Genomic DNA, 15,994 nt, shown 5'->3' with positions numbered 1-15,994 from the left:
TATATATATATATATAGGGCAAATATTCTTTTTAAATACAATTAATGACACTTTTACAACAAACATAGAAATAAAAACTACTGTAACCCACTAAACACTTAAGAAAAAATACATTTCTTCAAAACAATTTAAGACTCGCATCATGTTTCACTGTGGTCAGTTAGCACTGTTATCTCATTCTCTTTCCCCTACTGCAGAAAACCCCTGTGACAAACACAAAACAGGCCCAATTCTCCTAACAGCATGGGGATCGGAGAATGAATGAATGAGATACATGATTGGAAGTCATGGCAACAGACACATAGGAACATGCAAGAAGGTAGCGGTAAAGGAACAAACCCAAAATTCCCATATTTTTGCAGCAAGAATTATGTATTACATTTTCTCTATGTTCTTAAGTATGCTAGAGAGAGTTTACTGCCTCCACTTTGAATAATTAATATCTATGTAATTGTTATCTATGCATGGTTAGGAGATAGAATACTGGAATGAAATTAGTTGCTTTTTTTTTTTCCCCACCCATAGAACAGTATTATCCAAAACTTAATTCAACTTCTTTCAGCGCAAAATGTACACAGTTTGACATTCTGGAATGTGGAAAGTCCCAAAACACAATAATCAGATATTCATACTTGGATCTCCACAAATAAACAAAACTAAACCAATCTAGTTCAGTGAAGAGCTAAAGAGAGTTAAAACTTTTCTCCTTTTCTGACAGAAGAGTTCTGAAAACCCTTCCCAAACTTAAAAGGCTGTTTTTTGTCTAGAAGTAACCCTGTTGATACAAACCTGGATCTTCAGAAACATTAGTTTTATCTTCATTTTGATGTGGCTTGAAAAAAAAACATTCTAAGTCTTTAAAAAATCCCACTATACAAAATCACCGTCCTTAAAATAGTTTTACTCACAGATACAGTCCCATGTATTAAAGCAATATAAAGATGCAATGAAAGATGAAGATTAAAGGAGCAGAAAAGGAACTGATTTTTTGAACTACACTTTGATATTGAGACTCCACAGCTTCATTACGTAAGACAATGCAAACACAGGGCATTCAGACTCTGCAAGATTCAGGATAGATGTAAGAACTTCCTTTACGCTACTGTAGGAATAGTATAGTCAGGGGAGACAAATTATCATCCCAAATGAGAAATTGAAACGTTTAGAAAAAACTTGCAGCTTAGAAGCAATTTTAATTTAGTTAATCTATTCATCTGAAGATAGCAGAACATCTAGCATTGTATTTGCACAGTGTCAAGGTACCAAGGTTACCATACAACTGGTTCAAGGTGAAAGTAATTCACAGTGCTCTGGATTGTACTCTACAATAATACTGTCATTTCTGACAAAGAGAAGAACCAGAAAAAATGACAATGGAAAAAACATGTCGCTCTGAAATTGAAGAAAGAGCTGTCATACTTGTCTTTTATAACAGAGAATACATTTTACAATGCTGGGATAATTACTTATAAAGAATTTGTGTGAGTTCATTATCTCTTCTGACTTCCATTTTTCATCAACATTTTTTTAACTAGTTATTAAACATACTAAACTCTGGTGTGCAGCAATTAAGGTATGAAAAAGTGAACGCAGTTCTTTCATGACAGAAGAAATACTAGGAATTAATATTGGGCAGATTTTTAAACAGTGCAAAGAAATGTTTCTTCCTTCATTCAAAGTGTTGAACACCTGCCTATCAACTGTAATGAATGGAGCAAAACAGAAAAGGGAAAAAAAGTTACAGTGAGATAAACTTTGTGACTTAATAAACTGTAGGGTCATGGGATTTGATTCTCTCAGCAAACAGTTCTATCTTCCTTTTTATCAGCCTGAATTCCTATGTTTTCTCTTTCTTCACATTGGTTGTGAGTAGGACAAAAGTTTCTAGAGAGTAGAAGTATTTAGAACTACAAAGATTACAGAATATTCTACCAACTTAGTAAGTCACTTCTTCCTCAGATGAGACAACATTGGGCAACTCATCACACAGAGTATTAGGAGGCCCTAAATACAACATACCAACAGAGAGATATGAGGAATTTTCTGGAAAGTGCTTTTAAATGTAAATATTTCGGCTCTTATTTTTATGACAGCAATGTAAACAAATGACTCAACATGGTGTTTTTTCCAAATATTAATATTTTGGTTTTTCACTCTTTCCTCCATTCTTAAACCTACATAAAACCACAAGCATTTGCTTATTTATTTATTATTTCAAGGCAGTTCCATCAGCTAAGATAAACATAGACCAAGTACTTTGCTGAGCAAGAAAAGGCTTAAGCATACATATAAATAGCTTCTTGAATTGGGATTTTTTTTCCCTAAACGTGCCTCCGCCCTCACTGCAATTTTGGACATTGTGTTGAAGGATATGATTTAGTGAGAACTACTGGTGAATGGTTGGATTGGATGATCTTATAGGTCTTTTCCAACCTTGGTGATTCTGTGATTCTGTGAAGAATAGAGCACATATTCTATTTTCTATTCAAATAAGGACTCTGTCTTTTCTTGCATAATAGATTTTAAGTGAACATGGAGCTGCTTACACAAGGTAAGGGTGTACTTTCAAGCCATTTACTTACTATTTTGCAGTATCAAGTCATCATATTTATCGCCATTAAAATTTCCACAGAGGCCACAAGGTTTTCCATGATGATCTTCTGTTAGCTTAATATAAATACCAGAGTTTCCATCCCAAGCAAGAGAAAAACCAAAGGTAGTTTTCACCAGAATATAGTCAGCCAGTCTCTCAAAGAAAACATTTCCAACTGTCTGTGGCAACATTAATCTGGAAAAATAAACAACCTACTTCAAAGATCACAGATGACACAAGATTAATAGTAGAAAAATACACATAAAACATCATAATCTAACTCTCTACACCCTTTTTTTTCCCAGGTTTATAGAGCCACTTCAGTTTTTTGTCATCTATTCTTTGCTATCTGTTCTTATTTGCTTGTCTGTATTGATCATTACAAGTGAATGTTTTTCTGGTGTATACAAGTATCAGTTGTTCTGATGATAAGTCTGAAAGAATAATTCATCTTCATTTTCAAAATTCAGCACAGGCACATAGAGGAATATGTGACTTCATAAGCATCCTGGTTTGCATAAGCAGCTCCGTGACATTACTATCAGTGCTCCTTATATGGTGAGCATCAGCAGTCCTTCTGGGCATAGGATCAATCATCAGGTTAGGTGAATGCAAATAGAGGGTTTTACAGTACAGAAGATGCTCATGAACAAGAATTGTATATCATACAATCATATAGTTTTTTAGTTGGGAGGAATGCCTAAAGGTCATCTAGTCCAACTCCTCTGAAATGAACAGTGACTTCTATAGGTAGATTAGTTTGATCAGAGCCCTATCCAACCTGACCTTGAATGTCTCCAAGGAGGAGGCTTCCACCACCTTCATGGGCAACGTGTTGCAGTGACTCACTACCATTACTACAGTAAAATTTTTCCTTACATCCAATCTAAATCTCCACTCTTCTGATTTGAAAACATTTTCCCTTATTCTATCACAACAGACTCTGCTAGAGTCTGTCCCTTTCCTTCTTATAGATCCCTTTTAGATACTGAAAGGCTGCTTTTAGGTTTCCCCTGAGCCTTTTCTTCTCCAGGCTGAGCAGCCCAGCTCTCTCAGACTGTCCTCACAGAGGAAGTGTTCCATCCCTTGGATCATTTTTGTGGCCCTCCTCTGAACACACTCTAACAGGTCCACATCTTTCCCGTACTAAGGACTCCACATCTGGATGCAGTACTCCAGGTGAGGTCTCATCACCACAGAGTAGAGGGGCAGGATCACTTCCCTCACCCTGCTGACCACACTTCTTTTAATGGAGCCCAGGATACGGGAGGCTTTCTGGGCTGCAGGGGCATATCACCAGCTCATGTCTAGCTTGCCATCCACCAGTATCACCAAATCCCTTTTGGCAGAGCTGTGCTCAACCCTTATAGCCCCCAGCTTGTAGTGATACGGGGGATGCCACAATCCAGGTGCAAGACCTTGCATTTGGATTTGTTGAACCTTATGAGGTTCACCTGGACCCACTGTTCAAGCCTGTCTAGGCCTCTCTGAATATCATCCTGTCTCTTGGGCATGTTGACTGCACCACACAGCTTATTATCATCCATAGTCTTGCTGAGAGTATGCTCGATCCCACTGTCAACATTGTGCATCAAGATGTTAAAAAGCACCACTCCTAGTACAGACCCCTGAGAGATACCTCTCATTATTATTCTCTATCTGGACAATGAGCCATTGATCACCACTCTCTGGGCATGCTATCACAACCAGTTCCTTGTCCACTGAACAGTCCACCCTTCAAATCCATGTACTTGGAGAGAAAGACATTATGGGGTACCATGTCAGAGGCCATACTGAAGTCCATATAGATGATATCTGTGGCTCTTCCTTTGTCCATTGACACAGATATGCCATCATAAAAAATGACAAGGTTGGTCAGGCACAACTTGCCCTTGGTGAAACCATACTGTTATGCCACATCACCCCTCCTTCTCTTCCATCTGCCTTAGCATTGCTTCCAGGAGGATCTGCTCCACGATCGCCAGCACAGAGGTGAGGATGACTTCCCTGGGTCATCCTTTACACGCTTCTTAAAAATAGGTGCTATACTGCCTTTTTCTCTAGTCACTAGGGACTTCACCCAACCATCATGACTTTCCAAATGTCATTGAATGGCTGGTGATTATATCAGATAGCCTCCTCCCTTGGCCAAAAAAACACTGGACAATAATATTGTAGCATGATTTAATCCTAATCTTCCAAAAGCGGTTCTGTTGGGATGAACAGACTGATAGTACTATAGTCATCAGCCTCAGATGCTAATGTCTGTGGCATTATTATATCCAAATACATACCTTCTAACACGTTAGAAGGTATACCTTAAGTCTTTGAAATTTACTGTACTTTATCAAATAGCAAAAAAATACTTATAATAGTCTTGTACTCATTTTTTTTTTTATTTTGGAAAAAAAAAGTTAAAAAAGAGTACATTTGGATGTTTGATGTACCTCAAAGATTTTTGTGGAGTCTTTGCCCAGAAGGGGCAAAGGAGGTTTAAGATCTTTTATTCACTTGATTCAGACTTGCCTATAAAGTTATGTGTTTAATTAGGCATAGCCACATACAACGCATAAATAATGACTGCCTTGTTCAAAATGGTATCGGGATGCATCAGAGCTGAAATAGTCCGATGCAGACAATCTGTACAAAGTCAGGATGGTTAATCACTAGATCTGAGCTGAGAAGTTGAACAGAAGGTTCATGTAGGGAATGAATGTTCATTTGGGTTTTTATGAACATCATTACATCTTCCTACTCTTGTCAGTCCCAATTCAGAGCAGCCAGGGATCAGTAAAAATACATAGCAAATTACGTTCCCTGTTTGACATAAAAAGCACTCACTTCTTGAACTCCGAACTTCTGCAATAAAGCATTTTAAATGACCATTAGAACACTTACCTGTTTCCTTCCTTTCTTACTTCATGTCCTGAAATAGTTATTTCTTCTTGGTTTGAAAAAAACAAGCTGATTGACCTCTGACAAGAATATACTGAACCATGACAGTGAGGACTGTTATGAACCTTCAAGGGGAAGAACATATGCACAGTCAGAATAAATGTTTGTTACCAATAATTTCATGCAAGTTTTCATAAACACACATATGACAATTTATTTTTCTATACGTTAGTCACCAAAGAGCCTTAGAGACAAATATTTAAATTGTAAAAAGGTCATCATTACAAAAATATGCAAAACTAGAAATTTGCACTAATCAATACTGCTGAGAAATAGAACAATTGTTTAACAGCACAAAGTATGACAAGTTAGTGGCTTAAACACTGCAAGAAATACTCAGGTATTTAGCATAGATGAACTTCATAGACAGACTCTAGTGAGCTAGCTTATCACTGCCAGTGTAGGAGCTTGTTATACACACTGAGATACCTCTACAACTCAGTTTCTACAGGTCTGGAGGGGATACTATAGGATACTAAATCTTGGCCTAAAGCCTGCATTCTCTCTGCCAATCGAGACTGGCACCAGCTGAACTAAAGCATGCCTTACTGAACCACTAAGGATTTGTTGAGATTTGAGAATGCTCCCACAGATTATTGCAGGCATCTAACTTAAGTGCATTGTTAAAACCTGTTTTTTATTGATTTTCCAGGACTATCAGTGGAAACAGGGAGGCTCTTCTGAAATCTGCCTATTCCCATCATACACAGATAGGGTCATGAGCCAGGGTATTGGCTTGACTCTCACATCAGCTTCTCAGTTTGAGCACAGCAAGTGGCACTCATCCAGAGAGAGATTTGCAAAATAGTGTGTCTCACTGTTATAGGCAGTATGTGACTTCCACAACTGCCCACTACTAGAGAAAGGTGTTAAATAGATCTCAGGTGTGTGCTTCTACAAATGAAAACCATGCAGTTATTATCTCTGCATGTCCACAGTTTTATGGCAATAAAGTAGATCTCAAATAAAAAATAATATATTATCAGGCCTAGGAATGGGCATGATATGCCAGCATGCATTGTTTTTACAGTTTGGCAAAAAGTAATGCTACCTTTGCAATTGGGATTCCATTGCAATCCCAGTCATCAGCATTGCAGAGTATGACTCCTGCAGTGCAGTAACATCCCTGTCACCAGAGATATTCCGGTTTTTGCTGGCCAGGGCGTGCTCTCAGGACATGAAAACTGGGGGCTCAGATTTATTCTGACTACTTATATGTGCTAACAAGTTAAACACTACTATGACCTTGTGTGACAGTTTTCTTGGAGAAGGATGGGTGTTGTCAGTTTTCTTGACAGTGCTGCGAAGCGAAATAGATGAGTAACTGTGAAACATTTTGCCAGCATAGTAATAGGGGCTGTAATTAGAAACCAGCACTCTCACTTTTTCAGAGAAGATCTACTGGTAAACAACTACAGTGCTTACATATACACTAACTAATCTCTCTCATTGACACTTAATGCTGGAAATAAAAAATTTACTGTTTCTTTGAGTGAAATAAACCACGTCAGTAAAAGCATTAAGGATTTCATATGTATAAAGAAAGTCATAATTAAAGTCATAGTAAATGTTGCTAGTATCGAAAAAATGGCTTCTATGTAAGCCTGGCCTAAGATAGAAACACAGTCGAGGAAAATCAAAATTGCTCTCTTCTTCTCTAGAGAGGTGGATTGTTAAAATCAGAAGGACCATAATGTGAGCATTTTGTAAGGTTTTCTGCTCTCCACAGTCCAATTGGCACTGACAGTAATGCTTCAGCATTACTTGTGATTTTTCTGATTAAACATCTTTAGAGTTTTTAAAAATATGACATTTATTCCAGCTTCTCTCCTTCCAGAGCACTGGGTATCCACCAAAATATTGATTCTAGATTTTAATATAATCATGGAATGGCTTAGGTTGAAAAGGACCACAATGATCATCTAGTTTCAATCTCCCTGCTATGTGCAGGGTCACCAACCACCAGATCAGGCTGCCCAGAGCCACATCCAGCCTGGCTTTGAATGCCTCCAGGGATGGGGCATCCACAACCTCCTTGGGTAACCAGTTCCAGTGTGTCACCACCCTCTATGTGGGTTTTGATACTGCATTTTAAGAAATCTCCTAAAATATCAAAGCTGCACACTGAATCTAAAAATTATACGAAATAATGGAAGGTAGATAGCATCTGCCTATGACTTGAGTGAATGGAAACAAGATTAAAATTCTCTGAATGCTACTATCTGGGGACTAAGAAAGTCACATACTTATAAAAGAAAACAGACCCTTGCAGAAGGAATCAGAATCTAGATCTGCCTTTGCCCCTGTGACCACTGTACCACCATGTTTGCATTACAACTAGGACCACTCTTGTTCCATGCCCTTGCAGAATCAGCAACAACTGTAGAAAAAATAGCTTAATGAACTAATGTCCTCTCCACACAATCACCTTCCTTCAGAGGTAGCATAGGCTTGTATACTCCCTGATCTCTATATCATTAACCATGGGTACTCAGCAATTTGAAGAAATTTCTTAAAAGAGTGCCTCTCATACATAGGTCAGGATGAAGGCTTCTGAGCTGTTAAACTTCCCTGCATGACGCAGAGGTAAGCCAAAATTAGAACACAAATCCCCAGGGAAACAGACTTTTCCATGGGCTGGGGGAGGCAGTTCCCATCTTAGCAAGCCAGTGGCTGCAAGTCAGGGCCTGCTACACTTGCTTGCCCGGCCACCGAGCAGGTGATAGCTGTTAGCACTTCACTCAGCAATTCGGTACGTTCTGCAGTCTGACAGCTAAAGTTTATTGAAGCTTCCAAGGCCTGCTTTAAGACCCAATTTGCTACATGGGATTTCCCAGAGAAGAGAGAGCTGAGATCCTTTTTTAGCATAGAGGGAGTAAGAAATACTATTTTTAATATACTGACTCTGTTGATTGTTATTTCACCAGTGTTTTGAGTTACTGCACACATGCTTAGACATTTTCCAGCAGCATAGTTTTGTATGTAATGCAGCAGTTTGATCCGTTTATTCTCTCTCTAGTTACTTTACTTATGAAATATAGGAATACTCATTATGTATTTCTAACATAAGCTCACATACTTACCCAAACAGTGTAATGTGGTTCTGCAGTACCACAGTCTTTTGCAAAAATATAGGAGCAATTTCCCGGAAAGTAGTAGTAGATGCCATCAAACGTTTCAAAATGATACTGTCCCCATGATTTGCAAATCCCATCTCGGTCCTTACCATTGTTAGGAACTGCAGAAAACACACTGAGTTTACAAGAAGTACAGTAATGAAAAAAATGTGAAGGTGGCAAAGACATCTACAGAAGTAAAAGGTTAGGAAGGAAGTAAGAGTTATGAACAAAAGGAGTAACAAGGATGAAAGATAACCTGATTTCTTTAACTTTCAATAAAGTACATTAAAAAAAAAATTAAGAACGCAGTTTTAGTCCCACACGGTCATCAGAAATTTTGGGTTCACTTTAGTGATGACGTTTTAATGCAAAGGACTACTGAAGATCTGGGATGATTCTTGGTATAACAGATTCCACAGTACATTTAATGAGTCAATTATTTTCAGTAAGTCACTCCATCTTTCTATCAGTTGTATAGTTACTCAGTTAACTAAAAAAGGTGGCCAGCTGCTGATATATTAGACAGTGATCTATCTGTTACGGTATCTATGAATCATCACAGTCCAGATGCTATAACCTAGGCATTTGTATTGTTGCTCTACATACTTCCCTAACACCTAATATAATTTCAATCCTCTTGTCTTCTAGTGGAATGAAGTTCCACTACTACAAAAGGAATCACAAAAGTTATGTTGACAATATTGTTTTTTAAAACTTCCCCTTATATATCACTTGAACACAAAACTTGATTAATCCTTCAGCGCCAGACTTACCAATTTGGCACCTGCTTCCTTGAGCTTGAAATAACTGACAATCACAGTCACCTGCCTCTGTGCATCCTGCTCCATTAAGGCACTTTTGAGCACACAAGCCTGTCAGCAAGCAAAGAAGCCTTTTAGTAGATACAGTATTTTTCAGACAGGTTGAGACTCACATTAGATGTTTGTTCTAAAATCATGAGCATCCATATTAGCTAAGAAAAATAACCAACAACACTTTCTTTTTAACATTTACTTAATTTTATACTTTGTGTTCCTTGGTTAAAAGACAAAGTTCTCCCTCTTCTAGTCTGAGATTTGTACACTAACAAAGGAGCAAAAGGTCAATCTCCTCCCAGCAAACAAAAGGTCAAGTTCCCATGTAAAGAAACCAAATCCCAGTCCTCCCGATCTAGAAATACACAGGATGAAGATTATTTTAATTGACCATGTTCAGCACAACTCATACATATGTTCGGCTCCTCCCTCCTAGGCATTACAGCAAAGGGTATATTCAGCTTATTAACAGTCTAGAATATATTACTGAGACAAAACTGGTTAAAAATAATTCTCACAGGATGCTAAAAAATTGTATAAAGTTATTTCTGCTAAAGAGGTGACTGAAGTCAGAAATTTAAGATTCCATGGGAACGGCTTGTTTTGTGTTCTAATTAGTAATGTTTCTAAAAGCAGTTTAATTAAAGGGTTTTGTAGCCTGTTTGGAAGTTAAGACCTCACTGTCTACTAACTGTTCACTGAGGTTGGTCTAACTCAGAGCTCCCCAGAAGTGAAGGAGAAAGAGGTTTTCAAGTTTCAGGTTTGCAGATAGTTGCTTTCCTTCCCAGGGAGAAATTATAATCCTACATACAAATTTTTACAATGCTGACAGCGTTATTTTAGAAGTACATTTTCTACAGGAAATTTCTGCAATTTAATGAGGATAAAATGAGATAATGAGATAAGTTAGGGTTAGGGTTTTTTTTTTTTTTTTTGTAGGGGATAAAGCCCACGGCAAAACAGGAAGCAGGTAGGAGGGCAGAGTGTTCAGTAGCATCTTCTCCCAAGGAGAGTGGCACTGACCTCTTGGTGGGCTCCACGTCAAGGTCCCATTTAGGTGCAATTGAGGAGATGTAGCTCGAAACTATCAGAGAAACATAAAAGCAAAATCAGGGTATTTGTACTTTACAGATTCACTAATAAAAGCCCAGGGCCTTACAGAAGGACTGGGTTAGGACTTGGCAGGTTGTTTCAGCACATGGCACAGCCTCACTTGCTATGGACAGATTGGCTGCCTGGACAAGCAGGAAAGGCAGTGACTGCAGCACTTGTGGGGAGGAGAAGCATGGTTTAGGGGAACAGAGAACTATACAGCAGTATACTGGGGTCACCGCTGGCCTTCTCTCCATGCCCTCTGCTTCAGCAGTGCCAATGAACCAGCAGAGTTCCACCGAGGAGATCTGTTTTTATATTTGGGAGGAAGAGTGAGGTCCTGAGAAACATCCTGCCTTTTTCACTTCCATAAAATACAAAGAGTTGGAGAATGTGGAGATGAAATATCCCTCCTTCCCCAGATTCCCCTAACTCATGCCTTGCAACAGTCCCTAATCATCTGATGTGGCCACTTCAGTTGTGATAGATTTCACGTCCCATTTAAGACTCTTCAGAACTGCATTTCAGCACATCCCAAACAAAGAGGAGACAGATCTGCTTCATCTGCATCCTATCTTGTGGAGGAACAGGGGGGCAGAGAACTGTAAGGAAGCCCTGGGTTCTGACCCAGCACTCTGCTGTTGCAGTTTGTCGTGTCACATCAAGCCTTCCGAGAACTGAACAAGTCCCACATGACAAGCACTCCAGTGTTTTTGCCCCCACTAGACTAAAACATTTACTAGCGTGAAGTGCTTGATAGATATTTTGCACTACATTTCTTCATAGCTATTTTAAATCCTTTTGTTTTACAAAGCTTTGTCCTTCTGTTTAGATAGTTATTCTTGGCCATTTTTTTTTTACTTCTCTCTCTGTGTATTATGAAGTTACATTTCTGTACTCCCATGCTACCCATTCAGGTATACACCAGCCTTCAGCTGCACAACTGAGCAAAACAAATCATTTAAGCCTCCACTGGTGAGAAACTCTTCTTTCTGCAAATCCTGCTTCACCTCTGGAGCTTGAGCTAACAGATTTCAGTGTGAATGCAACTGTATGATAAACAAATCAGGTGAAGTCCCACCAATGCTTCACATGTAAATACTTCCTCCTCCAACTGGAAACAATTTGATGCACTCATGCAGCACAATCTGTCTGTAACCAATCTGAACTGGACTACACCAGAAAGCTGTTCCACGGGCTATCTTTAGCCAAAGAAGTTCCTCACCATCATACAAAAACATTCCTCTCCATTCCTTCTCCTCAGCAAAGCGGCTTTTTGCTTTTGTGTTGTTCCGGAGAGGTAAAGCATATTTGCTGTGACTGCACTGTCCTGCTGAGCACCTCTCTGAGCCACCATCAGTCCCCAGAGTCCATTTCCCTCAGAAAGTGTTTGCCTAGTGAGGGGAAGAGGCTTGACTCACCTCAGTGTTACATTTCATACTGGCTGCTTTCTGTCTTCGTCAGGAAGCAAATCTCCAAGAGACTGAGAGAAAATAATTTGTGGTTGTGTTGCAGGCTGTCTGCAAGAGCCAGAGCAGAGGCTTTGGGGTCTGCGCCTCACCCTGTTGAAGGGGGCTGTAACCTTTCCTTGGGCTCTGCAGCACGAGGTGTTTACCCACAGGGGAACATGATTCCTCTTTACTATAAAATTCCAGTCAGACATCACCTGAGAAAGGCAGCAATGTGGGGCGTGGGGTGGGACAGCCCTCGGGCTGCAGTTCTGGGACTCAGGGCTGGGCTGGAGCCACTGCCACCACCACCACATGCAATTCCCTCCTCTGCAGTCATCAAACACTAACAGCTTTCTGGGGCTTTCTGTTCACCTCCACAAAAGCAGAAGAGCAGTGGTGTTATTTCCCATGGTGTGCGTCAACTGTGCTGTCGGGGTGGGTAATTCAGTGAGCTTTCGCCAGAAGTGAATGAATGCATGAGGCCATGAGCCTCGGCTGGAGGCAGCAGGTAGGGAACAGTGGCTCCTGCTCACCGTCCTCCTGTTACCACAGCCTTGCTCCTTACAAAGGCCCCATTGTCACAACAGCAAAGCCCTAGAGCAGAACAGGGGGAGGAATTCCCCACTCTTTCGGAGGTATAACCTACCTCTGTTGTTAAGAGATCTCTTTTCTGTCGAGTTGCATTAAACTCATTTCTGGAAGAAAACAAAAAGGATCTTGTATAACCAAAGGTCCCAAGAGCAGCCTGAATAAGCCGTTCCCCAGAGAGAAGTGTTTCTCTCTGATTACCATCACTTTATCAAAGAGGTCTTTCTTGGGTTAACGTTTAAAATGGTGATTCTTTTTTTCTTTTCGTGGTCTCATTTTACAGAATTCAACAGCACTCCAATCTCTGCTCTCAGACATCAGGGAGGTACAGGGGGCTTGTTGGGGAGAGGAAAATAGGCAGAACAAGCTTATGTGACAGGATACAAAACTGCAAAACAGATCCATAGGTACTTGAATGTGTGCGTGCGGCAGCAAGTTGCCCTAAGTATGATGTGAATATATTGGTATAATGCTTTTAATAACAGGAGATTACTCACCAGCTGTAGCTGATTTAAATTTGTGATTTAGTTTAGAAACAAGGGCAGCAGACTGTAAAACATACTTGGTTTTACCAACAGTCCAAGATGGTATATCATTCAGTATGTATGTGGGTTCACTAAATACAGAGGTCACTAGACATCCAAAGCTATGTCCAACTGGACACATCTACTAGAATTGATGGCATAGTTCCCATTTAATTCAATGGGATCAGGAACATTTCCTAGTTTGGGTTTTGTTTGGATTTCAGCTTCTACATGAAAACTTGTATTGAAAATGTTTATTTTATGGCTGTATAGCACTTACTTTTCTGTGCTTCAAATAGCAGCTAGGATTTTATCATGCAATTAAAATCGTAGAAGGATACTCATTTAATGTATTTTTCCAGACATAAAATAATGATCTCATCTTGGTTTCATTCCATTACTCCTCTAAGCTTTCTTGAGACTGTAGAAGTATCATTTTTCATAAGTGCCTTCATTTTTCAAATGGAGGATCCATGCCCATTATATAAATTCTTTGAAAAGAATTGTAAACATTCCGAAAGTGTGTTTTACATCCATTGCACACGTACATGACAACTTACATGGCAAATTCAAGACTGTACTTTACTTTTTAACTTACACCACAACAGATAAGCCTTACACATTTTTGTTTTATTCATAGGACTTAACAAATAAGGAATAAAAACTTACCTTGAAGTCCTTCTCAAAAGAGAAAGCTTGCAATAAGTTCCTGTAGATTAAAAAATCATCGAGGTAAATATTTTTCTATAGCGTCACTCTGCATTTGACAAATATCACTACTGAATTGTGTTCTTCAAATATAGTTAATGAACCTAAGTTTTCAAAACTATCTTTACAAAACCTTCTTCTCTTCACAAGGAATCTAGCAACAGATGCTCTCCTTCCTGAAAGCCTGGTGCTCGCAAGTGCTCACCACCTGCAAGTTCCCATGCTCTCAGCTCTGGTACACACTACCACCAGAAAGAGCAAAGCATTCATATTTCTTCAGAGGTTTAGACCATATCTAATAAAACATAAGAGGTGATCAGATCTACCCAGAATCGAACTTCTAGAGTGGTAACCTGTAATCTTTTTCTGATTATTACTTACAAAACTCAGTTGTCATTCTAATCGCATTCTCATGTTGTCTTAGAAATCTTTATAATGGCTGTAAAGAAACTACCTACAAGATCTATTTGCAGTGCAAACGCGTATAAATTAAAAAGATTGTTTCTATAGCCAGAAGAACAATTGTTTATTCTAACATTCCAAAAATGCTTAAAAACACTGCCGGTGCAATCTGGTCAAATAAAATTATACCCTGTTGAAATTAATTACTAGCTTACTCATCTAACAATAATGGCAATGAAACAAAGAAAGTTAAACTTTAAAGTTAAAACTTTAATAACTTCTTTTGTTACAAAATTCAAACATAAAAATGTATTCTTAAAGAAAATGCTATATTTTAGGTTCAACACTTATCAGAAAGAATGGAAATATATATAACATTTTTTTAACCTGTGAAATTGTTTTATTAACTCCAACAAAGGTCAAAAATGTTGGTTTATAATAGAAAAATAAGCAGACACACTAATGAAATATTCACAAAACTAATTGTAGAAGTTAGTATTACTGCAAAGATGAAATAAAGTTCTTACCTTGCAAAGAGGACAGCAGTGAATGAAGCAAGAATATACTCCACGGTATCATTAAATTGAGCTTTCCCACAATGTTCATTTCAGTATAACTTAGTAAAAGGAAATTCATCCAATTAATGGCTTTGACTATGATGGCATCTTCTGTGTCTTCCTACAGTGTGTTTAGATCCTTTAAAATTTAGATAATTGGATGCATGATTTAAAATAATACAATACAGAAAGGAAAAGAAGAGGAGACATCAAGCTTGGTAGATACATACAGCTTCAGGAGCTTAGTAAGCGTTGCATACAACTTTCTGGCTGCATGTCTCTCATTAGAAATGCATGGTAACTGCTCAGCAGAGTCTGTATTAGTTACACTTTCGCCAGACCTGTGAGCATTACTCCTCTGATGAATTCAATTGGCCCTTTATAAGACAGCAGACAATGACAAGAAATTTTGCCATGTTGTGACGCTTTGAGAGATCCTTCAGTCGTCATCACGCCTTTGTGTGCTTTGACACTTGTGTCGTTTGCTGCCCATTTTATTATAGCAAACAGGTTTAGCAAGAACCTGCAACTGTGTTAGTGTATAAAATATAACCAGATCATTTTGGAAATTAACATATTAATATTCTCCATCTGTTCCAAAATGACAGACTCAAAATTCCATTAAATAATACACCTGGATTTTTAAGAATATTTTGGATACATTTTTGTGTATAGTTTGCTGTTGCCATCAAGGACAGCTTCTCAGAAGGTAAAATAGTAGTTCAATTAAAAAAAAAAAGAAAAAGAAAAAAGACACATTTTGAATATTTCATGTTATCCAAAACAAAAATAAAAAAAAGAGAAAAAAAAATGAACGGACTAATGCTTCTAATTTCCATTTAAAAAGAATAATATAATTTCACCAAACTAAACAAGAACATTTAAAAAATGGAAAAATCTTACCCACTTTTTTCTAAACCTTAATAGAACTATTAAGAAGTGAAGTTTTCCATCAGTTGAAATGTGTACTTCTCACTTTCATTTTTGAAGCCCGCCTTTTGCCTAGCCCTCCACTCCTCCCAGCATGCACGTCATAAGATACTGGAAGCATTCCGCACAAGGTGGCTGTGGACTAAAATAAAATTTAGAAGTTGACGGTCTCTTTGGTAAAAATTTCTCCCACTGATTCTTTCAGCCCTTTCTCTTCCCCTTTCTCCAGCTGGACTAGAAGAAGCGAAGGAAAACACACA

General features: G+C 38.6%; 1 protein-coding gene across 1 annotated transcript in view; it reads right to left on the bottom strand.

Moving 5' to 3' along the window:
* Window positions 1–15,351, bottom strand: part of OTOGL (otogelin like) — a 92,523-nt gene extending 77,172 nt beyond the window's left edge. The window contains exons 1-8 of the mRNA XM_031553757.1: window positions 14,775–15,351; window positions 13,807–13,846; window positions 12,672–12,720; window positions 10,506–10,566; window positions 9,441–9,539; window positions 8,632–8,786; window positions 5,492–5,613; window positions 2,583–2,788 (exon numbers count right to left, since the gene is read on the bottom strand). Of these exons, the coding sequence (XP_031409617.1) occupies window positions 2,583–2,788; window positions 5,492–5,613; window positions 8,632–8,786; window positions 9,441–9,539; window positions 10,506–10,566; window positions 12,672–12,720; window positions 13,807–13,846; window positions 14,775–14,883 (841 nt within the window). The 5' untranslated portion in view covers window positions 14,884–15,351. The remainder of the gene's footprint in view (window positions 1–2,582; window positions 2,789–5,491; window positions 5,614–8,631; window positions 8,787–9,440; window positions 9,540–10,505; window positions 10,567–12,671; window positions 12,721–13,806; window positions 13,847–14,774) is intronic.
* Window positions 15,352–15,994: the final 643 nt, after the last annotated feature.

This window comes from Meleagris gallopavo, chromosome 1 (assembly GCF_000146605.3).
Source record: "Meleagris gallopavo isolate NT-WF06-2002-E0010 breed Aviagen turkey brand Nicholas breeding stock chromosome 1, Turkey_5.1, whole genome shotgun sequence".
Classification (NCBI taxonomy): Eukaryota; Metazoa; Chordata; class Aves; order Galliformes; family Phasianidae; genus Meleagris; species Meleagris gallopavo.
This window is presented reverse-complemented; position numbering and strand designations above follow the sequence as displayed.